At 37.9% G+C, this 24,727-nt stretch overlaps 1 protein-coding gene across 1 annotated transcript in view; it reads left to right on the top strand.

Moving 5' to 3' along the window:
* Window positions 1-24,727, top strand: part of CDC42BPA (CDC42 binding protein kinase alpha) — a 304,553-nt gene that overhangs the window by 123,616 nt on the left and 156,210 nt on the right. The window contains 1 exon segment of the mRNA XM_005690541.3: window positions 20,795-20,888. Within this exon segment, the coding sequence (XP_005690598.2) occupies window positions 20,795-20,888 (94 nt within the window).

Here is a 24,727-nt window from a genome sequence, read left to right as displayed (position 1 = left end):
AAAGCCTTTGACTGTGTGGATCACAACAAACAGTGGAAAATTTTTAAAGAGGTGTTAATACACTCCATGTTACCTGTCTCCTGAGAAACCTATATATAGGTCAAGAAGCAAGAGTTAGAATCAGACCTGGAACAACAGACTGGTTCCACATTGGGAAAGGAGTATGTCAAGGCTATATATTGTCACCCTTCTTATTTAACTTCTGTACAGAGTACATCATGCAAAATCCTGGGCTGGATGAATCACAAGCTGGAGTCAAGATTGCCAGGAGAAATATCAATAACCTCAGATATGCAGATGACACCACCCTTATGGCAGAAAACAAAGAACTAAAGAGCCTCTTGATGAGGGTGAAAGAGGAGAGTTTAAAAGCTGGCTTAAAACTCAGCGTTCAAAAAACTAAGATCATGGCATCCAGTTTCATCACTTCCTGGCAAATAGAAGGGGAAAAAGTGGAAGGAGTAACATTTTTTTTTCTTGGGCTTCAAAATCACCACAGACGGTGACTGCAACCATGAAATTAAAAGACCCTTTCTCCTTGGAAGGAAAACTATGTCCAACCTAGACAGCATATTAAAAACAGAGACATCATTTGCTGACAAAGGCCCATAGAGTGAAAAGCTATGGTTTTTCCAGTAGTTATTTACAGATTTGAGAGTTGGATCACAAAGAAGGCCGAGCACTGAAAAATTGATGTTTTCGTATTGTGGTTCTGGAGAAGACTCTTGAGCGTTCCTTGGATAACAAGGAGATCAAACCAGTCAATGCTAAAGGAAATCAATGCTGAGTATTCGTTGGAAGGACTAATGCTGAAGCTCCAGTACTTTGGCCACATGATGTGAATAGTGGACTCACTGGAAAGACCCTGATGCTGGTAAAGATTGAAGGCAAAAGGAGTAGGGGACGGCAGAGGCTGGGTTGGTTAGATAGCATCACTGACTCCACAGACATGAATTTGAGCAAATTCTGAGAGATAGTGAAGGGCAGGGGAGCCTGGCATGCTGCAGTCCATTGGGTCACAAAAAGTCAGACATGACTTAGCTACTGAACAATAACAACTTAATGTTAAATGAATCCTATTCATTCCATTATTGGACAGCTCCAGTGTTACAGAATTTTACTTTATGGTAAGCTCAATTTCTTTTTCTCCTAATCATTGGTCCTAGTTTTGCCTTTAGAGTCAAATATAGTAATCTAATTTATCTTATAGTCATCATGCTTTCTGAAGTCATCTCTTCTTTAGGTTAAATATCTAAATATTTATAGTGTCTCTGTTATCAAAATTTACATATTCTCTTTCCCACTGTCTCACACATGTACACATACACACACATACTCTCTCTCTTATCAGCCTATGACCACTTCCATACCTCTTCTCTCTCCCTTCTTGTCTTTCTTTTTGCTTGGCAGTGAACATGTTCAGGGACGTCAGTGCTCTTCTTAAAATGTTATTCTCATTTTCTTGATAGACTGTTTTCAGCAAGTAGTTTACTGAGGAAATATTTGTTGAGTCCTCTTTTACAAATAGCATTGTACTATTTATATGTGAAATTTTAAGTAAGTATAGCATACAGTTCTGACACTGAAGACAAGCTTCTTGTCCATTTTGGAGCACGAAATATAAGATAAATAAAATTTAGTGAAGATATTTTTAAAGATAAAACCAAGCTTATTTTAAAGTGTATATGGAAAGGCCACAGAACAAAAATAGCTAAAATGGTTTTGAAGAGGGAGAATAAAGTAAGAAGAATCACTGTAGCTGATATTAAGACATACTATATTGTTGTCTTAAGCAAGACTCTGGTAATGGTGGAGGAATAAGCACATAGATCAGTAGATAGAATAGAGAACCCAGTCACAGACTGACACCAATCACTCCCAGCTGATTCTGACAAGTTGCAAAAGCAGTTCAATGGCGGAAACATAGTATGAAGTAAAGGAAGACACATTTGAGATGAATGAATCTCTTCAGTGAAATAGATAACATAAAAGATCTGTTGTTGTTGTTCATTCGTTTAATCATATCCACCTCTTTTGTGACCTCATGGACTGTAGCACACAAGGTTCCTCTGTCCCTAGTGATGTCCAGGCAAGAATAGTGGATTCGGTTGCCATTTCCTTCTCCAGTGGGTCTTCCCAGATCAGAGATCAAACCTGTGTCTCCTGTGTCAGCAGTCAGATTCTTTACCACTGAACCACCAGGAAAGCCCAAAGGAACTATATATATATATATGTGTATGTGTGTGTGTATGCAAATGAGCTAATATAAACAGTACATGTAATGAATGATCACTTGGTAATTTGTTGTATGCTGTGTTAAAGTATAGAATAGTGTACTGATCAAATTATTTACTTTAATATTTGCCTTATGGCAACCCACTCCACTGTGCTTGCCTGGAGAATTCCATGGACAGAGGAGCCTGGTAGGTTACAGTCTATAGGGGTTGCAAAGAGTTGAACATGATTGGAAGTGACTAATACTTTTTCTCTATAGTTTTTAAGCTTCTGGAGGTAGAGACTATGATGTTTTCCTTATTGTGTTTAATAGATAAATTTTATCATGTATCTCTGGAGGTTTCCTTCCTCTAGACAGGAAACCTTGTGTTTGTTTCAAAGTCGTCTTACTGGATGTGGGTTAGTTGGTTTTTGCAATATAGTATTCCCATTGTCAAATCATATTTTAGGAACAGTTACTATTGCATCTATTATTTAGACTATACATAAATTTAAAAAATAGACAAATCAGTGATTGTGTTATGTCCACTGGATTGTATTTCCTCACAGTGTAGTAATTTATCTACATGTTTATTCTTTCCTTTTCTTTCTCCTATCATTCCACAGTGGATTTAGGTAGTTTAAAGTGCATCCAATAAAACAGTGGCAGAATATTTGTATGAGTAAAGAATCATGAGATAGAACTTATAATTAAAGATGAAGAACCTAAATCAGGAAAAAATAACCAATGAGCAGCAGTTGTTGCTATGTTTTTGTGTTTTTCATGCTTGCCTTTACTTGTTTTACTTGGTATATTGCTTATTCATGTAAAAATGCTCATATTTCATATCAGACAAGAATCCTAAGGTCTCAGGCACACCAATTTTTTTGTTGGATAGACTCTGTCTCTGAGGTCAAATTAGATTGGTTTTGTGGAAGCTAATGGAGTGTGTGTGCTTTCCTGTGTTTGTTCTAAATATTAAGTACTGGCTTCAACAAATCCTAGGGTGGAAAGTATTTTTTGAAGTACTCTGTCCTTATTCTAGTCCAAAAATAAAACAAGAGGCAAAAAATAATTCCCTTATTTTTCATGGATTTCTTCATCACTTCTTTTTCCTCATGGAATTTATTCAGTATTCAAGATTCATGACTATAGTTTTTATAAACCTCACCTAGTAATGTTAATACTGTTTTATGTAATATGGTTAACTCTAGGGTAAAGTATACTGATACATTACAAGAAATGGGTCATACCTATTTCTATAGAATTTTTTGAGGGAAATAACACAGAATTCAGTTTCAAAAAAGTTTTTTCATCCCTTATCCCATAATATTTTACGAAGGATAGGTATGTACATGCCTCCACCAGGGCTTCAGGCAGATTTCTTCTCTTTTCAGCATGGATATGTAGTATGATTTGTCAGTTATTCTCTTGGTATATGTAAAATCATTATACTTTTATAATGAAATAGAAATACTTTGACGCCCAAGGCTAATAAAAAACTCCCTTCAGTCTCCTACAGGTCTGAGTCTCATTTGAAAACTAGAATTTTTGATACTACTAATGAAGGAGTTATTTGTATAATACCTTAAAATTACTAAAGAATAGATAGTTTTATAGTTAGAAATTGTCAGACTAGAGTTGTAGGTGAAGTTGGGATGTCAGCCATTATAGAGATCATTTTACTTAAAGATAGTCATTGTATTACAGTGCTTTTAGTATTTCAGTAACTGCAAGCAATCTGGGCCAACTTCACAACTTAAAGGGACCAGTCTCAAAAGACCACCCTTACTTCTGGCACCAATTACAGTTCGGGGGGTTCCCAAAACCACTTTCAATTTTAACAATTTTTAAGAAAGATTCAGAAAACTCACTGAAAGCTCTTCTACTTAAAGTTCCAGTTTAACGCATGGAAAGGGTATAGAGTAAAATCAGCTGGGAGAAAGAAGTGCACAGGGCAGCTCTCAGAAGTACCAAACCCAGGGCTTCTGTCCTCTCCTCCTTGTGAAGTGAGGATCACATTACTTCCCAGGCGTCCATGTAACAGTACAAGTGGAGTACTGCCAATCACAGAAACTCACCTGAGCGTTTGGTTTCCAGAGTTTCGGGGATTGCTCAATCACATATTGCCTACACGACTGACCTTTCATCTTCAGCCCTTTCCTGCAGTTGAGATGATACTTTTCAGTCCCTTTCAAAGATAAAAGTGATACTACATGGACCAAATTACATCATCATGAATTACATTGTTAATCTGTTTGGTGGCCCAAGGCCCCAGACAAAGATGCCCTATTGGGTATAATGTGCCAAGGTCCTCGAGGTCACCTACCAGTAGCTGCAGCAAAAGCCAGACATCTCTTTGGATAAGATTAGTTCTTCACTGCACAGGCCACTTCCTGGCCTTTAGCCAAGGCTTTTTTACAACAAAATGGTCATATTTGGTGGGGTGGGGTGCTTAGATTTAGTGTAACGTTTATATAATGAACAGAGCAATAATTCCAGTGTGAGTATGTCTATCATTTGGAGGAGCTCAGTAGGGATAAATTCAAAGAAACCAGTAATTCATCTAATAAGGCCATATTAGATGGTCTTCATATTTTTGTACTACTATGTTAATTACTTGTTTTCCCCCTTTGATCTGTTATTTTTACCATATGATAAACTTGTGCAGAACTGTTTAGCATAGAATCTAGTTGAGGGTTAGCAAAATTGAGTTCTTTCTCTAGCTGATCATTTTATTATGTCCTGAGGAGGCTTTAACTAAATCTTCTGATACATTTATTTATTAATATCAGTATTATCAAAAGACCTAGATAATATAATTGAATCTTACCAGCAAGGCCAGTGTTAACACCATATGGTGAGTCAGAAGATGCTGGCATATTACCAGGGTCCCACTGAGTTAGCAACCTATAGTCCATCATCATGTCATATGACTAAATTGTCTCCCAGAACAGTGGCACTCAGGTTTGCAGAATTCCATTTGATGATGCCAGGTGCCAAAAGCAGGAAGTTGTTTCAGCAACATATGGCTTCACCCCTTGTGGTATCTTGTGTAATTGAGCTAAGAGACAATATCATCTCTTGCTCTAAGCCTCTCACAGAGCTTCAATATAATATTGGATTCCCCTTATTACATAATCTTATTTATACTTTTATTCTTAGCTATTACTTTTTCTTCTCTCCATCTGTCACTTATTCTTGCCCAAACTTTTGGTCCTTTGGGAAAAATGTTAGGTTTGACCCTGTGCTGGTCCAGATTGGCAGCAGCAGTACTAGCAGGTGCCTCTATACCAATGCATTGATGCAGTGTAGGGTTGCATAAATACAGAAATACCTATCTGAGTGACCAAGCAACCCAACAGTATTCCCTGCCAGCCTCCATTTTACCAGATGAGAAGATGGCATGATTCACCCTACCAAGTCCTTGGGAATACTGACATTAAGGTTTAAGGGCTAGAATTTCTTCTTAGGAACTATCCTTGCTTTTGGCATCTACAGTTGCAGCCCTGGTGCTGAGACTCTGCATCTGGTAGGAAGGTGAGATGAGGAGGGAAGAATTATACAGTCATACCATCATCTTATGGACAGAGGTTCGTGACATTGTATGGGAGACAGTGATCAAGAACATCCCCAAGAAAAAGAAATGTAAAAAGGCAAAATGGTTGTCTGAGGAGGCCTTACAAATAGTTGAGAAAAGAAGAGAAGCTAAAGGCAAAAGGGAAAAGAAAAGATATACCAGTTGATTGTAGAGTTCCAGGGAAAGCAATAGGATACTGAAAGAGGAACTCCCCTGGTCAGTAGGTGCCCAGTATGCTACTGGAGATCAGTCGAGAAATAACTCCAGAAAGCATGAAGGGATGGAGCCAAAACAAAAACAATACCCAGTTGTGGATTGACTGTTGATAGAAGCAAGGTCCGATGCTGTAAAGAGCAGTATTGCATAGGAACCTGGAATGTCAGGTCCATGAATCAAGGCAAATTGGAAGTGGTCAAACAGAAGATGGCAAGAGTGAACGTCAACATTCTAGGAATCAGCAGACTAAAATGGACTGGAATGAGTGAATTTAACTCAGATGACCATTATATCTATTACTGCGGGCAGGAATCCCTCAGAAGAAATGGAGTAGCCATCATGGTCAGCAAAGAGTCCGAATGCAGTACTTGGATGCAATCTCAAAAACGACAGAATGACCTCTCTTCGTTTCCAAGGCAAACCATTCAATATCACAGTAATCCAAGTCTATGCCCCAACCAGTAATGCTGAAGAAGCTGAAGTTGAACGGTTCTATGAAGACCTACAAGACCTTTTAGAACTAACACCCAAAAACGATGTCCTTTTCACTATAGGGGACTGGAATGCAAAAGTAGGAAGTCAAGAAACAACTGGAGTAACAGGCAAATTTGGCCTTGGAATGTGGAATGAAGCAGGGCAAAGACTAATAGAGTTTTGCCAAGAAAATGCACTGGTCATAACAAACACCCTCTTCCAACAACACAAGAGAAGACTCTACACATGGACATCACCAGATGGTCAACACCGAAATCAGATTGATTATATTATATTATATTATATTGATTATATTATATTGATTATATTCTGCAGCCAAAGATGGAGAAGCTCTATGCAGTCAGCAAAAACAAGACCAGGAGCTGACTTTGGCTCAGATCATGAACTCCTTATTGCCAAATTCAGACTGAAATTGAAGAAAGTAGGGAAAACCACTAGACCATTCAGGTATGACCTAAATCAAATCCCTTATGATTATACAGTGGAGGTGAGAAATAGATTTAAGGGACTAGATCTGATAGACAGAGTGCCTGATGAATTATGGAATGAGGTTCGTGACATTGTACAGGAGACAGGGATCAAGACCATCCCCATGGAAAAGAAATGCAAAAAAGCAAAATGGCTGTCTGAGGAGGCCTTACAAATAGCCTTGAAAAGAAGAGAAGCCAAAAGCAAAGCAGAAAAGGAAAGATATAAGCATCTGAATGCAGAGTTCCAAAGAATAGCAAGAAGAGATAAGAAAGCCTTCCTCAGCAATCAATGCAAAGAAATAGAGGAAAACAACAGAATGGGAAAGACTAGAGATCTCTTCAAGAAAATTAGAGATACCAAGGGAACATTTCATGCAAAGATGGGCTCAATAAAGGACAGAAATGGTATGGACCTAACAGAAGCAGAAGATATTAAGAAGTGGCAAGAATACACAGAAGAACTGTACAAAAAAGATTTTCACGACCCAGATAATCACCATGGTGTGATCACTCACCTAGGGCCAGACATCCTGGAATGTGAAGTCAAGTGGGCCTTAGAAAGCATTACTACAAACAAAGCTCGTGGAGGTGATGAAATTCCAGTTAAGCTATTTCAAATCCTGAACGATGATGCTGTGAAAGTGTTGCACTCAATATGCCAGCAAGTTTGGAAAACTCACCAGTGGCCACAGGACTGGAAAAGGTCAGTTTTCATTCCAATCCCAAAGAAAGGCAATGCCAAAGAATGCTCAAACTACCGCACAGTTGTACTCACCTCACATGCTAGTAAAGTAATGCTCAAAATTCTCCAAGCCAGGCTTCAGCAGTACATAAACCGTGGACTTCCAAATGTTCAAGCTGGTTTTAGAAAAGGCAGAGGAACCAGAGATCAAATTGCCAACATCCGCTGGATCATGGAAAAAGCAAGAGAGTTCCAGAAAAAACATCTATTTCTGCTTTATTGACTATCCCAAAGCCTTTGACTGTGTGGATCACCATAAACTGTGGAAAATTCTGAAAGAAATGGGAATACCAGACCACCTGACCTGCCTCTTGAGAAACCTATATGCACGTCAGGAAGCAACTGTTAGAACTCAACATGGAACAACAGACTGGTTCCAAATAGGAAAAGGAGTACGTCAAGGCTGTATATTGTCACCCTGCTTATTTAACGTATATGCAGAGTACATCATGAGAAACACTGGGCTGGAAGAAGCACAAGCTGGAATCAGCATTGCTAGGAGAAATATCAATAACCTCAGATATGCAGATGACACCACCCTTATGGCAGAAAGTGAAGAGGAACTAAAAAGCCTCTTGATGAAGGTGAAAGAGGAGAGTGAAAAAGTTGGCTTAAAGCTCAACATTCAGAAAACGAAGATCATGGCATCTGGTCCCATCACTTCATGGGAAAGAGATGGGGAAAGAGTGGAAACAGTGTCAGACTTTATTGTTTTGGGCTCCAAAATCACTGCAGATGGTGATTGCAGCCATGCAATTAAAAGTCACTTACTCCTTGGAAGAAAAGTTATGACCAACCTAGATAGCATATTGAAAAGCAGAGACATTACTTTGCCAACAAAGGTCCGTCTAGTCAAGGCTATGGTTTTTCCAGTGGTCACATATGGATGTGAGAGTTGGACTGTGAAGAAAGCTGAGCACCAAAGAATTGATGCTTTTGAACTGTGGTGTTGGAGAAGACTCTTGAGAGTCCCTTGGACTGCAAGGAGATCCAACCAGTCCATTCTGAAGGAGATCAGCCCTGGGATTTCTTTGGGAGGAATGATGCTAAAGCTGAAACTCCAGTACTTTGGCCACCTGATGAGCAGAGTTAACTCATTGGAAAAGACTCTGATGCTGGGAGGGATTGGGGGCAGGAGGAGAAGGGGACGACCGAGGATGAGATGGCTGGATGGCATCACTGACTCGATGGATGTGAGTCTGAGTGAACTCTGGGAGTTGGTGATGGACAGGGAGGCCTGGCGTGCTGCGATTCATGGGGTCACAAAGAGTCGGACACGACTGAGCGACTGAACTGAACTGAAGGAAAGCAAAGAGAGATAAGAAAGCCTTCCTCAGTGATCAATGCAAAGAAATAAAGGAAAATAATAGAATGGAAAAGACTAGACATCTCTTCAAGATAATTAGAGACACCAAGGGAACATCTCATGCAAAGATGGGCTCAATAAAACAAGTGGTATGGACCTAACAGAAGTAGAGGTTATTAAAAAGTGGTGGCAAGAATATACAGAAGAACTATACAAGAAAGGTCTTCGTGACCCAGATAACCACGATGCTGTGATCACCTACCTGGAGCCAGACATCCTGGAATGCGAAGTTAAGAGGGCCTTAGGAAGCATCACTACAAAGCTAATGGAGGTGATGGATTCCATTTGAGCTATTTGAAATCCTGTAAGATCATGCTGTGAAAGTGCTGCATTCAATATGCCAGCAAATTTGGAAAACTCATCAGTGGCCACAGGACTGGAAAAGGTCAGTTTTCATTCCAATCTCAAGGAAAGGCAATGCCAAAGAATGTTCAAACTACCGTACAATTGCACTCATCTCACACACTAGCAAAGTAACGCTTAAAATTCTTCAAGCCAGGCTTCAACCGTACATGAACCGTGAACTTCCAGATATTGAAGCTGGATTTAGAAAAGGCAGAGGACCCAGAGATAAATTGCCAACATTCGTTGGATCATCAAAAAAGCAAAGAGTTCCAGAAAAACATCTGTTTCTGCTTTATTGACTACGCCAAAGACTTTGACTGTGTGGATCACAACAAACTGTGGAAAATTCTTCAAGAGATGGTCTGAAAATTCTTCAGACCACCTGACCTGCCTCTTGAGAAATCTGTATGCAGGTCAAGAATCAACAGTTAGAACTGGATGTGGAACAACAGACTGGTTCCAAATCAGGAGAGGAGAACGTCAAGGCTGTATATCACCACCCTGCTTATTGAACTTATATGCAGAATACATCATGCAAAATGCTGGGCTGGATGAAGCACAAGCTGGAATCAAAATTGCTGGGAGAAATATCAATAACCTCAGTTATGCAGATAACAACACCCTTATGGCAGAAAGCAAAGAACTAAAGAGCCTCTTAATGAAAGTGAAAGAGGAGAGTGAAAAAGTTGGCTTAAAATTCAACATTCAGAAAACTAAAATCATGGCATCTGGTCTCATCACTTCATGGCAAATAAATGGGAAACAGTGGAAACAGTGAGAGACTTCATTTTCCTGGGCTCCAAAATCACTGCAGATGGTGACTGGAGCCATGAAATTAAAAGATGCTTGCTCCTTGGGAGAAAAGCTATGATCAACGCTAGACAGTGTATTAAAAAGCAGAGACATTACTTTGTCAACAAAGGTCCGTTTAGTCAAGGCTATGATTTTCCCAGTGGTCATGTGTGGATGTGAGAGTTGGACTATAAGGAAAGCTGAGTGCCGAAGAATTGATGCTTTTGAACTGTGTTGTTGGAGAAGACTCTTGAGAGTCCCTTGGACTGCAAGGAGATCCAACCAGTCCATCCTAAAGGAAATCAGTCCTGAATATTCATTGGAAAGACTGATGCTGAAGCTGAGACTCCAATACTTTAGCCACCTCATGCGAAGAACTGACTCACTGGAAAAGACCCTGATGCTGGGAAAGATTGAGGGCAGGAGGAGAAGGGGACGACAGAGGATGAGATGGTTGGATGGCATCACTGACTCAATGGACATGGGTTTGGGTGGACTCCGGAGTTGGTGGTGGACAGAGAGGCCTTGCGTGCTGCCGTTCATGGGGTCGCAAAGAGTCAGACACGACTGAGCGACTGAACTGAACTGAACCATCATCCTCCTTCATGTCCTCTTCCCCTAAGAAAGTGAGGTATCACAGATTTACTTGTTATGTATTGCTGGTGAAATAATTTTCTTTTTATCACTAAGAAGGCTTTTGTTTTGCCTTGAAACTAACTTTATATTGTAAAATGCAAGTATACCAGGCTTTGGTAGGCATATTCCTCTGAATTTTTGCATCTTGTTTTTATGCTTTTCATTTTGAGCCTCTCTTTAGTATATGGCAGTTAGTTGTTCTACTTGCTGATCCAGGAAAAAAAATCAATGACTGTCATTAGTGATTATTTTTGTGCTTTCATTACTTGTTTCAAGAAATGTGTTGATTTTTACAATATGATTTTTGAATTTAATAAAAACAGTAAGTTTTGAAATGGATTCTGATGAAGACAGAAGTGCCTAGACAACATAACAGTATATAAATACATTTTAAAGTAATTTTATATTATTTTAGTAGTACCATCTGTTTGAGAATTATTTGAAGAAACTTCAGCCAGAAGAATGCAGAATATGGCTAGCCATTTTCTTGCAAGTTGGTGGCTGATTTCATTGTAAAATAGAACATGCTGGGTTTTGGCTCAGTTGGTCTCACTTCTGCTTCATGGTATCTGAAACCAACACAGAGTTCTGATAGGTGTTAAGTAAACTTTGTGGAATATCATGAAATATTGATATATCTTACTACATTATATAAAGTAGGAACCATTATGTTATCAACAAATGTGACTATTGTGTGTATATAAAAATATAGTATCATCATATACTTATTAAAAAGAAAAGTCTGTCAAACTATTTGATTACTCATTAGCATCTTATGTAAATAATTATGTGGTATTTTAAAATAGATCAGTTTTGGCCATTAACTTGCTATTTTCCACCTATTTCTCATTATTTAATTTTAGCAGTAGAAATACTTCGGTTAATCTGAGATATATATTCGGTAACCCTAGCACCAAGCACAATCTGTGGTACATAGTGATTATTCAGTTGTTAGCTGATTAAGTGATTAATAAAAACTGTAGAAGAACATTGACTAGGTAAATGTTAGGGCTTCCCTGCAGCTCAGCTGGTAAAAAATCTGCCTGCAATGCAGGAGACCCTGGCTCAATTCCTGGGTCAGGAAGATCCCCTGTAGAAGGAATCGTCTATTCACTCCAGTATTCTTGGGCTTCCCTGATGGCTCAGACAGTGAAGAATACCCCTGCATTGCAGGAGACCTGGGTTCCATCCCTGGGTTGGGAAGATCCCCTGGAGCAGGGAAAGGCTACCCACTCCAGTGTTCTTACCTGGAAAATCCCATGGACAGAGGAGCCTGCCAGGCTGCATACAATCCACGGGATTGCAGAGGGTGGGACACGACTGAGCCACTTTCACTTTTAAGCATAAATAAGCCTTTATTCATAGTGCTAGGGCATGAGATGCTTTCAAGGAATATACTGCTTGTTATGGAATGAGGATGTGTTCCCCGCACCCCCAGTTCATATGATGAAGCTCTTAGTTCCCAGTATGTCTTTAGGAAGTGATTAGGTAGATGATGTCGTTAAGATAGGGTCCTCATGATGGGATTAGTGAAAGAAGGTAGCAGAGTGTGCTCCCCTCTCCCCAAGTCTGTGAGCACACCAAGGAAAGGCCGTGTGAGGACACAACTGGAGGGCAGCCATCTGCATGCCAGGAAAATAGTCCTAACTGCAAGCCAAACCCTGTTGGACGTTGATCTTGGACTTCCCAACCTCTTTCACTGCAAGAAAATAAATTTCTTTTGTTTAAGCCACCCAGTTTATGGTATTTATCATGGCAGCCCAAGCTGACTTAGACATTGCCTTAGAAAGGAAAGGCAGATTTTATAGAGCTTTAGCAAGTGAGGTCATGTGGAGGGAATATAGGGAGAGCTACCTCGTTTAATTGTGCTTTGCTTTATTATACGTCAAATACACTATGCTTTTTGTAGATTGAAGTTTTATGGCAACCTTGCATTGGAAGATGATGGTTATCATTTTTAAGTAATAAAGCATTTTTATTTTTTTTTTATTTTTTATTTTTTTTAGCATTTTTAAATTCAAGTATGTACATTGTTTTTGAAGACATACAGCATAATGCTGGACTCACTAGACTACATTATAGTGCAAACATAATTTTATATGCACTGGGAAACCAGAAACTTCATGTGACTTGCTTTATTGCTGATAAGCTTGATTGCAGTGGTCTGGAACCTAACCTGCAATATTTCTGAGGTGTACCTGTAGTGTCAAAGGCTGATCTCAGAAGAGAAAGCAGTTATTCTGCAGTTTAGGAGTTGGTGATTGGCCAGTTGGGATTTTAACCAGAGGAGTGGAGGTAAAGATCATGGGCAAAAGGGGATGTGAGAAATGACTGAGCTGGGAGGGACAAGGACATAGGAGGTCCACTGATGAAAGAAAATCACATACCATTGACTGTTACACAGTTTTAAGTTCTTCTCCTTAGTGATACATTGTTTAAGTACAATATAAATATGTGTTAAAAAGATTATCTTAATATAACAACAATAAGGAGCATAAAATAATAAGCCTATAAATTTTCTCAAGGTAGTTTTCAGGGTTGGGCCTTAAAAAAGAAAGCTTTTTATTTTAACACCATTTTAGATTCACAGGAAATTGCACTCAGTTCAAAAAGATCTCATGTACCTTTTACTCATTTTCCCCCTTTATTCCATCTTGCTGCTACTGCTAAGTCACTTCAGTCGTTTCTGACTCTGTGCGACCCCATAGACAGCAGCCCACCAGGGTCCCCCGTCCCTGGGATTCTCCAGGCAAGAACACTGGAGTGGGTTGCCATTTCCTTCTCCAATGCATGAAAGTGAAAAGTGAAAGTGCAGTCACTCAGTTGTGTCCGACTCTGCGACCCCATGGACTGCAGCCTAGCAGGCTCCTCCATCCATGGGATTTTCCAGGCAAGAGTACTGGAGTGGGGTGCCGTTGCCTTCTCCATTATTCCATCTTACCCCATGCTTAATAAGGGGCTTCCCAGGTATTGCTAGTGGTAAAAAACCCACCTGCCAGTGCAGGAGACACAAGAGACGTGCTTTTGATCCCTGGGTCTGGAAGATGCCCTGGAGGAGGGCATGGCAACCCACTCCAGTATTCTTGCCTGGAGAATCCCCATGGATAGAGGAGCCTGGCAGGCTATGGTCTGTAGGATCTTGAAGAGTCAGACATGACTGAAGAAGCAACTTAGCATGCACACGCATATCATGCTTATTAGGACTTTCCTTTCAATGATACACTAGGTAGTAGTTTAATCTACATTTTATCATCCCTGGACTCCCTGTTCTTTTCTTCTTTTTCCCATAGTCTCTTTCCTATGTCTTGTTTCTACATGCATATTAGAGTTTGGTCTGCTGGATCTGAATGTTTATTTTTGTAATTAGAAATGATTTTAATTTCATGGTAGACTTTCTTTGAGTTACACTATAGGTGTGAGTTGTCAGTTTCACTTGTTTCCTCTTGTTAATTGTATCTAGATGGTTTCTTGAAGGATGTGTATCAATAAAAAGATTAGAGTTTGGGCAGCCACTGTTGGGAAAGATAAGTTTGAGAAAAGTTATTAACAGAATGTTATGAATAACTTTTTTCAGTTGTAAAGTAAGCTTCAAATTAATATTCCTATAAAATATTCAAATGTATGACTAACAAAGAGGCAGTTTGTGACATAATTTTACCAGTGTTGGTTTCCTTTTCTGTATTACTGATGTAATATGTATTTGATAAAATTATGATACAATTTTAATAACCATTTTGGTTGTGATGTTTTAATACAGTATGCTAATTTTTTTCTATATTGGTATATAAAGAGGAGGAGTAGGAAGACCAGGAAATGAAAGCATTCATATGTGAGAGCCTGCATCCTCAACCTGTGTAAATGATGACAAGGAACCAGATGGGAGACACTGACGTGATGTTGATGAAAGGAGAGACATGTGTCCTAAATGAGTAGTTAGTTCTCAGTAATCAACCACTATGCAATAATCCAACTGTGGTTTCTGGACTGGGGCGGATGTATATGTAGGTGCAACCTCTCTAGTTGATTTTGTTGTCCATCCAGAGTTGAAAACTGCAGCTTTGAAGGTTAACTAATGTTATTATATCCACATTTTACTATTATAGGAATAATATTTATAATAATCATGCTCTGGTACTGATATTCTAGTGAAATGTTAAAATAAGAATGACCTATAGAATATTTCCCTTTTAATATGGTCATTGTTTCGGGATGCTTTTTTATTCTTATAAAGAAGAATAATATAGAATAATTGTTAAATATTATATATGTAACAGTTATATAAGTAATTGTTATACATAAAATGTATATCATGAGTATTAATTTTGACTTAGAATTTTAAATAATATTGTTCTTTTTTTTTAAATTTTATTTATTTATTTATTTTTTAAATTTTAAAATCTTTAATTCTTACATGCGTTCCCAAACATGAACCCCCCTCCCACCTCCCTCCCCATAACATCTCTCTGGGTCATCCCCATGCACCAGCTCCAAGCATGCTGTATCCTGCATCAGACATAGACTGGCGATTCAATTCTTACATGATAGTATACATGTTAGAATGTCATTCTCCCAAATCATCCCACCCTCTCCCTCTCTCTGAGTCCAAAAGTCCATTATACACATCTGTGTCTCTTTCCCTGTCTTGCATACAGGGTCGTCATTGCCATCTTCCTAAATTCCATATATATGTGTTAGTATACTGTATTGGTGTTTTTCTTTCTGGCTTACTTCACTCTGTATAATCGGCTCCAGTTTCATCCATCTCATCAGAACTGATTCAAATGAATTCTTTTTTACGGCTGAGTAATACTCCATTGTGTATATGTACCACAGCTTTCTTATCCATTCATCTGCTGATGGACATCTAGGTTGTTTCCATGTCCTAGCTATTATAAACAGTGCTGCGATGAACATTGGGGTACATGTGTCTCTTTCAATTCTGGTTTCCTCGGTGTGTATGCCCAGAAGTGGGATTGCTGGGTAAGATAAATGTTTTAAGTCATGTTCTTTTTAAGTCAAATAATGCTTTTCCTTGGAGATAAAGAAAATTATAAATTACAGAAGCTTTAATTAATGATGAATGGTATGACTCATATTCAAATTAAGAAATTTCTTATAAATGGAGTCATTCATCATATTTTTTTTTGGTCTGATATCCTTTGATCAGCATAAGTTTTTTGAGATTCATCCAATTTGATCTTTCCTTCTTTCTGAGTAGCCTTCCACTGACAGTTTATTTTTCTGACAGTTTATCCACCTACCTGCTGATTGTCATTTGAGTTTTTTCCAGTTTTGAACTGTTAATGTATATAGCTGCTATTAACAGTCTTTTACTCCACATGGTTTTGCGGATGAGTGGTCCTTTACTTTTAATTGAATCCTGTTTAAACTGTTTTAGAAAATTTGAAAAGCCATTTACCTTAATTTATGGAGATAGTAAAACCTTAACAACAACACTTGACAAGGATAGTACAAGAAGAGAATGTTATATGAAACAATGTCGCTTATGAATATGAAGGTAAGGTTTTAAATACAAGTTGGATTCAGTAATATGCATATTATGTATTTTCAGTGCTAAGACAAACTTAATCTCTCTGAAAGTTTTTAATCCCTTCTAAAATTATAGTAGTCAGTATGTTCTTTTAGTGGCATATGATTTACTAGTGTATCTTTATGATAGAACTTTAGACTCAGTGACTGATGGCACATTAAAAACAAAAGTGTGACCATGTAGGTTTTATCCCAGGATGCAAGGAGGTTTCAATAAAAAATCTATTTGAGCAGAGGGAGGCTCATGAGCGAGGAGACATAACTGTGATTATGGCTGATTTGTGTTGTCGTACAGCAGAAACCAACACAACATTCATTGTAAAGCAATCTTCCTCCCATTAAAAATTTTTTTAAAAATGAAGGACCATGAAAAGAAGAAAAATCTGTTTGTGTAATACACTGTATTAATAGGTTAAAGAAGAAAAAGCATAAAAGAAAATACCAAAAATGACAACAGAATTGAATATCCATTCCTGATACTTTTAGCAGTTTGAGAATAGAAGGAAATTCTCTTAATATTGAGGTTCTACTAAAAATCTAAATCAAAGATCATATTTAATGGTGAAATAGTAGAAACATTCCCATTAAAATTGGAAGCAAATTGAGAATGCTTCTATGAAGAAAGTCCTATTCACAATAAGTACGTAAGATTATTGATGACAAAAGATGGGTAAGCTCTCTGAAAAAATATTCACTATTATTGAAGGACATAAAAGAAGACTTGTAACTAATATATAATGTGTCTATATATATTAAGTTAAGATATAATGTGTCTTTAGTGTTAATTGATACATGGACGGGAAAAGTCATATTGCAAAGATACCATTTCTCTTCAGATTACTCTGTAAAGTCATTGCGCTGTGCTCAGTTGCTAGGTCGTGTCTGACTCTTTGCAACTCCATGGACTGTAGCCTGCTAGACTCTCCTGTCCATGGGAATTTCCAGGCAAGAATATGGGAGTGGGTTGTCATTTCCTTCTCCAGGGGATCTTCCCGACCCAGGGATTGAACCTGTGTCTCCCGGATTGAACCTGTGTCTCCTGCATTGACGGGTGGATTCTTTGCCACTGCACCACCCCGGAAGCCCGAAGTCATTGTGATTCCCATCAAAATCTCAATATGTTTTATAGAACTTACTAAGCTAATTCTAGCATTTATCTGGAAGAGCCATGGCAATTTAAAAACATGATCTACTGGTATAAAGAGGTCATATAGAGTTGTCACAATAAAGACTGTGATATTAGTCTAAGTATAGGCATATAGATAGGGTGGCCCTACCTCTGTTTGCCTATGACAGTTCTCATTCATGCCTGTTGTCCTGTTAATAGGCTCCCTTTTGTTCCAAAGACTGTTCATTGAAATTACATGGGAAGTCCTGAAATAGATGCACTTGATTTATGACCTAGGTGCTATTAAGAATCAGTGGTAAAAAAGGATGTCATTCAATAAATGGTATTGGGACAAAAAGAAATATAGTGTGGCCTTTATCTCACACAAAACATAAATTAATTCCAGGGAGAATAAAGACTTGAAATGAAAAATAAAACTTTTAAAAGAATATATAGGACACTGTCTTGATGACTCCTGGGAGGAGAAGATAAGGGAGCTACCTTAGGACAGAAAAGGCAAATTTTGAGAGTAGAATGGTGATTGACAGGGACTGAGGGTATGGGAAACAGGGAGAACTTGGTAAAAGGGTACAAACTTTTAAGTTTTAGGATGTACGAGATCCAAGGAGCTAATGTATAGCATGATGATGATAGTTGATAATATCTTTTTGCTAAGAGAGTAGAACATATGTGTTCACACACACAAAAAGTAAATATATTCAATGAGATGATGAATGTGGTAACTAGATGGTGAAGATCCTTTCATAATGTTATGTATATCGAATTAATTATCATTTGTACACTTATAAATGTATTGCAGTTTTGCTTGTCAATTCTGTCCCCGTAAAGCTGAAAACAGTGACAAAAGACAGAAAAACAAATGATGAATTATAAGGCTACATTATCATTAAATACTTTTTTATGAATAAGAAAGATCCATTAAACAGTATAGGAGAGCAAGCCCACATGCTGGGAGAACAGATTTCTAACACATGTAGGTAAATTTGAGGAAACAAAATTCCTGAAGATAAACTAAAAACAAACAGCATACACACAATATAAAAAAAGGCACAAGATTTTAATTAGCATTTTATTGAAGAAAAATCTAAGATGACCATTCAGTTCAGTTCAGTCGCTCAGTCTTGTCCAGCTCTTTGCAACCCTATGGACTGCAGCACACCAGGCCTCCCTGTTCATCACAAAAAAGAGTCTTAATTTTAATAGTAATCCTGCTAGTAAAGTTAAAAACATACTTGTCTTTTAATAGCAATTCCACTTCCAGATAGTGTGGTGAAATGTTCCTATATGAGTACAAGGAGGTATTTGTAAAAAATATTCATCTTAGAATTTTGTGTAATAGCAAAATAAAAATCTAAAACAACCTAAAATTGTTGGGAATAATTTAAATTCTATAATCTGGAGAATTGATAAGTAAATTACATGTATGAAAATATTCCATATAGCATTTAAAATAATGAACTAAAACAAATATGTGTCAATATGGATAAATTTTAGAAACATAGTATTAGATTATTTTCCAGATAACTGAAAAATATTATTGATGTTTATAAATTCTGTCTTTATGATTCCTTTTGTCTTCTTTAAAATCTGAGAAATCTGCCAGTAGCAGTTACGTATAATGATTATATCGGAGAAGGCAATGGCAACCCACTCCAGTACTTTTGCCAGGCAAATCCCTTGGACAGAGGAGCCTGGTAGGCTGCAGTCCATGGGGTTGCTAGGAGTCGGACACGACTGAGCGACTTCACTTTCACTTTTTACTTTCATGCACTGGAGAAGGAAATGGCAGTGTTCTTGCCTGGAGAATCCCAGGGATGGGGGAGCCTGGCGGGCTGCCATCATCTATGGGGTCGCACAGAGTCGGACACGACTGAAGCGAGTTAGCAGTAGCAGTAGCAGCATAATGATTATATAGCTTTAATGTTTTTAAAAATAAAGAATAAAGTACAGTTTTCCCTGCATCAGAAAATGGTTTAGGTAATATCTAAGGTTCCTTCTAGCACTAAAGTGTACTTTTTTAGTGTTTCCAAACAGCAGAAAATCTTTTCTTAGTATAGCATTTCTGACAGTCAAGGTTGTCAGTTCAAATATTGAGGATTATGAAGCCCATTTCCCATACAGTTTGTAGTTTTTTAGCCTGTCCATATGCCTGTCTATATTAAGCAATCAGCCAATACAGAGATCAGAAAATTTTTTCTATAAAGGGCTAGGTAGGAAATATTTTAGGCTTGGAAGGCCATAGGCTATCAGAACTGCTCAGCTCTGCCCTTGTAGTGGGATACCTGCCACAGAGTTTTGCAACACTGTAAAAACAAATGCCAAAGCTGGAGTGATAGAGCTTATTATTAATTAAATTTGGATATCTTACAAGGCTTTGACTTAACATCTGTAAATAGCTTTATATAATGTAGATCACTAGTAAGTAGTTGTTTCAGTTGTTTCCCAAATCACTTTTATGAAACAGTTATTTTTGTATCGTGACCTGCAGTAACTGAGTGTTTATCTACATTTATGTGCAGGGTCTAGGAAGTACATTTTTTCCTATTCAATTTCATGGGTTAGAATCAAGTGATTATGACCCTTCTTTGTGTGCAGAAAGTAGGCCTACCATGGTCACACTGGAAACTGTGTATCTAAAGGAAGCAGGGAAAGACCAGTGTAACCTGAGAATTACCAAGCACTTTTTACCTCCGGAGCACTGAAACTGCGTGTGTTTAAGAACGTTTTAATACGAACCAGAGAGAGGATTTGAACCCATAAAGTAATGAAAGAAATATGTGTTCCTAGAGTGGTAATTCTGAAAAAAGTTGAGATTTTCAGACAAAAATGGTTATCTTACCAAGTTGTTGTTGTTCAGTCGCTAAGTTGTGTCCAACTCTTTGCAACCCAGTGAACTGCAGCACGCCAGGCTTCCTTGCTTGTCCTTCACTGTTTTCTCCTGGAGTTTGCTCAAACTCATGTCCATTGAGTCGGTGTTGCCATCCAACTATCTCATCTTCTGTCTCCCTCATCTCCTCCTGCCCTCAGTCTTTCCCAGTCTTTTCCAATGTGTTAGCTCTTTGCCTGTGTCAGGTGGCCGAAATAATGGAGCTTCAGCATCAGTCCTTCAAATGAATATCCAGGGTTGATTCCCTTTAGGATTAATTGGTTTGATCTTCTTGCTGTCCAGGGGATTTTTAAGAGTCTTTTCCATCTTACCAAGTAACTAATTGTGTTTATTTTTTCCAACTAAAAATTGAATGTGTCTGTTTTTTTCAGAGACATCAAACCTGACAATATATTGATGGATATGAATGGACATATTCGGTTAGCGGATTTTGGTTCATGTCTGAAGCTGATGGAAGATGGAACGGTAAATGAAGATAAATTTTAAACTGTTACACCCTTCCTCCTTGTTTCCTTTATCTGTTTTAGAGTCCTTCTCTTTATATTATCTATCAAATATCCTTCTATCCATTTGTCTTTCTGTGCTTAACTTCCCTCCACTTAGGCATGCTTACTCATAATAAGGCTTGTCTATAAATTCATGCACCATTTTCTACTGCTTATATTAATGATTTTAAGATTGATATACTATGCCTTGTTTGAGACTCTTGTTTGTTTCTTCTTTAGCATAACTTATTTTCACAGTTCCAGAGGACTGAAGAAAATAAATCCCAGAGGGAAAAAGAAAAGATGTGACTCCTTCACTTTCATTTCTTTTCTCTTTCTTTACTAGTTGTCTAGTTTTCCCGAGGTAACTGGTTTCCCAGTGTATAACAAGTGAATGCTTTTTATCAGAAAATCCTCTAAGTTTTATGTTACCATTTGCTTTATTTCTGCTAACCCTCACTTCAGTTCAGTCACTCAGTCATGTCCCATTCTTTGAGACCCCATGGACTGCAGCACACAAGGCTTCCCTGTCCATCACCAACTCCCGGAGCTTGCTGAAACTCACATCCATCAAGTTAGTGATGCCATCCAACCATCTCATCCTCTGTCGTCTCCTAGACCCCTCCATTATATTCTCTCAATTACTTAATGGTTTGCATGCCTCAATTTTATTCCACGTTTGTTGTAGTAGTAGTAATATTTATCTTAATTTCCTGGTTGTATAGTAGATGTCCAAATATACATCATTTTAATCGGTAGGAACTTTTTGAAAAGAAATTTGGTATAATACATTCCAAAGGCCACAAAAACATCCCATTATTCTGGACCAGTCATTTGACTTTTGAGAATTTACCCTAAGCAGATAACTTAGAAACTGGCAACCCACTCCAGTACTCTTGCCTGGAAAAATCCCCTGGATGGAGGAGCCTGGCAGGCTGCAATCCATCGGGTTGCAAAGAGTTGGACACGACTGAGCGACTTCACTTTTCTTTCTAGATTACTTATAATACCTACTTAATTGCCAGCATGTAACAAATTCATTTTGCCTTTTGGAACTTTCTGGAAATTTTTTTAAAAAATATTTTTGATCCCTGATGGGTTGAATCTGCAAATGTGTAACCAGGAGACATGGAGGGCCAACTGTATAAGAACATCTGAGAATTACCAAATAGTAAATTCTATCCATTTGAAAATCAAACAGATTACTTGAAATCAAGTAGTGCTGGAGGAGACACAGTGCTAGGGACTATTAGCTCTGGAGAGCTAGTTAAGATGTTTGTTACATGTAAGTCTTACCCTAAACCTATCTAACAGCCTAAATCCAAGTCCTGGTAAAATCAACAGAGTATGAAAGTGGTCCTCCAGATGAAGAGGCTTGAGATGAATCTTTGTTGCTGTTGTTCAGTCGCTAAGTCATGTCTGACTCTTCTGTAACCCCATGGACTGTAGCCACCAGGCTCCTCTGTCCATGGGATTCTCCAGGCAAGAATACTGGAGTGGGGTGCCATTTCCTCTTCCAGGGGGTCTTTCTGACCCAGAGGTTGAACCCACATCTCCTGCATTGGCAGGCAGATTCTTTAATACTCAGCCACCTGGGAATCAGGAGATGAATCTTAGGTTTTTTATAAATCTGCCCTTAAAGAGTAAACTGTAAGCCATCCCATATTCAAGTTAGTATTTTTTTTTAACTGCTTAAAGAAGAATTAATATTCTTTAGAGGAAGATAGAAGAATTCATATTCTCTACAATGTTTTATTGACAGTGACCAGCATTCAATAAAAAATCACTAGACCAAAAATAAATAGTGGGTAACTTAAGTGATTGTGATACAGAATTTAAAAATAAAAGTAGTCAGTAGAAACCTGGGTAGCACAGAAGTTGGATTTGCCAGACGAAGACTAATGAAACTATCATAAATACGTTCAAAGGAAGATATTAGTCTTGGTAATTACACAGACAAGGAATGTCAGCAGAAAAATAAATCAAGTGAATCTTTTTAGAATTTGATCATTATATTAATAGAAATAAAAAGTTCGTAGGAAGAAGTTAATGGTGGATTAGAAATGAAAAAAGAAAAAGCCAGTGAATTTGAAGATAGATTAAGAGAGATCAAGCAATCTGAAGAACAGAGAGAAAAAGACTGAAGCAAAATTGATATAGGGGCCCTAGGGATGCATACAATTAGAAGCCTAGAAAAAGATGAGATAGTAATAGAAAACATTAGTAAAATTGATGGCTCAAGCTATTATGTATGATGAAAAAGAGATTTAAGAATCCTGGTATATTTCAAGGTTGTGAAAAGAACCGTGCCTGGCCACATCACAATTAAACTACTGAAAATTAAAGATTAAAAAATAAAAATGGGAAGCAGCTAGAAGGAGAAAGCCATACATACTGTGGGAAAATGGGAAGAATAACCATTGACCTTTCGTGAGAAATCACAGCATGATATCTTTAAAGTCCTGAAAGAAGAAAAAAAGTCTCTAAACCGAGAATTCTATATAGAATAAAAATACTCTTCAAAATGAAGACCTTTTCAGATAAATGAAAGAGGCCTGGATGCTAAAGGATGTCCACTACAAAGAAGCCAATTCCATTTGGATGCTTAGATCTGTATAATAAAGAATATCAGATACGATAAATAAGATTTATAGGGTAAGAATAAAGAAAAAAGACTATACTAATCTTTCTTTTTAAGTTTGCATAAGAGACATCTGATTATTAAAAACAAAAATAAATGTAGTGTGGGTTTTATGACATGGGTGGAAATAAAAGATATGGCAATATCACACAAACTCTGTAAAACTGGTATATGTAATTATTCTGCTCTAAGGTAACTGCACGTGTGTGAAGTATAAAGTGGGAAGTGGATAGTGCCGGGTATGACATAAGAGGGAGAGAAATAGCATGGTGGTCTTGCTGAGTTGAGAAAACACAGATTAAAGTCAGGGAGGCTGTGGCACCGTAAAGAAGTGGTCTGTAATTCTGGAGAGGAGAGAGATACACTGAAACAGAATTCCAGGGGAAGAGGTAGTGTTTGCCCAGTCCTGCATGTTATAAGCGTCTTAGATTCAAAGCTGGGACTCCTCTGGAGTCTGATGTTCAGCTCTCCAAATTCCTGTGCATTCCAGAAAGCACTGAGTGCCATTTCTGTCTGTCTGTGTTTCCCTTGATCTGATTTATTCCTGAAATTCTGTAGAGTCAGAAGTTCTTTCTAGTCATTCATTTTTTATTAATCATCTCCAAATAGTTTTTCTTGACATAATAGCATGTTGGTCCTCCATTTAGAAAGTTATAATGAAGGAATCTTCTTTTTTACTTGTTTATTTTATTTTTATCAAGTGATGTTTACATATTTTAGGAAGACTTATCACAAAAGCAGCATTCCTTTGTCCTAGGTCCTTCTCATCTCCAAGTCTCTTTTTCTACAGACAGACACATACAAATCCTTCAGCTCTGTCTTCTGTTGTTTCTTTTATTTATTTTTTATTATCATATTCATACTACTGTCTCTTGTTATTTAGTTGCAGATATTATCTACTAATTTCCCACCATGAAAGATGAGGATTCAGATCTCTTACACCTATCTCAACCAATCCTTACACATCCTATCTTCCCCATGTTGTAATTATCACATAGTCTTTCATTAAATCCTGTTCAATGTTTAAAAAATACTTCAGTTCAGTTCAGTCACTCAGTCGTGTCCAACTCTTTGCAACCCCATGAATCACAGCACGCCAGGCCTCCCTGTCCATCACCAACTCCCGGAGTTCACTCAGACTCATGTCCATCGAGTCAGTGATGCCATCCAGCCATCTC

This window comes from Capra hircus, chromosome 16 (assembly GCF_001704415.2).
Source record: "Capra hircus breed San Clemente chromosome 16, ASM170441v1, whole genome shotgun sequence".
Classification (NCBI taxonomy): Eukaryota; Metazoa; Chordata; class Mammalia; order Artiodactyla; family Bovidae; genus Capra; species Capra hircus.
This window is presented reverse-complemented; position numbering and strand designations above follow the sequence as displayed.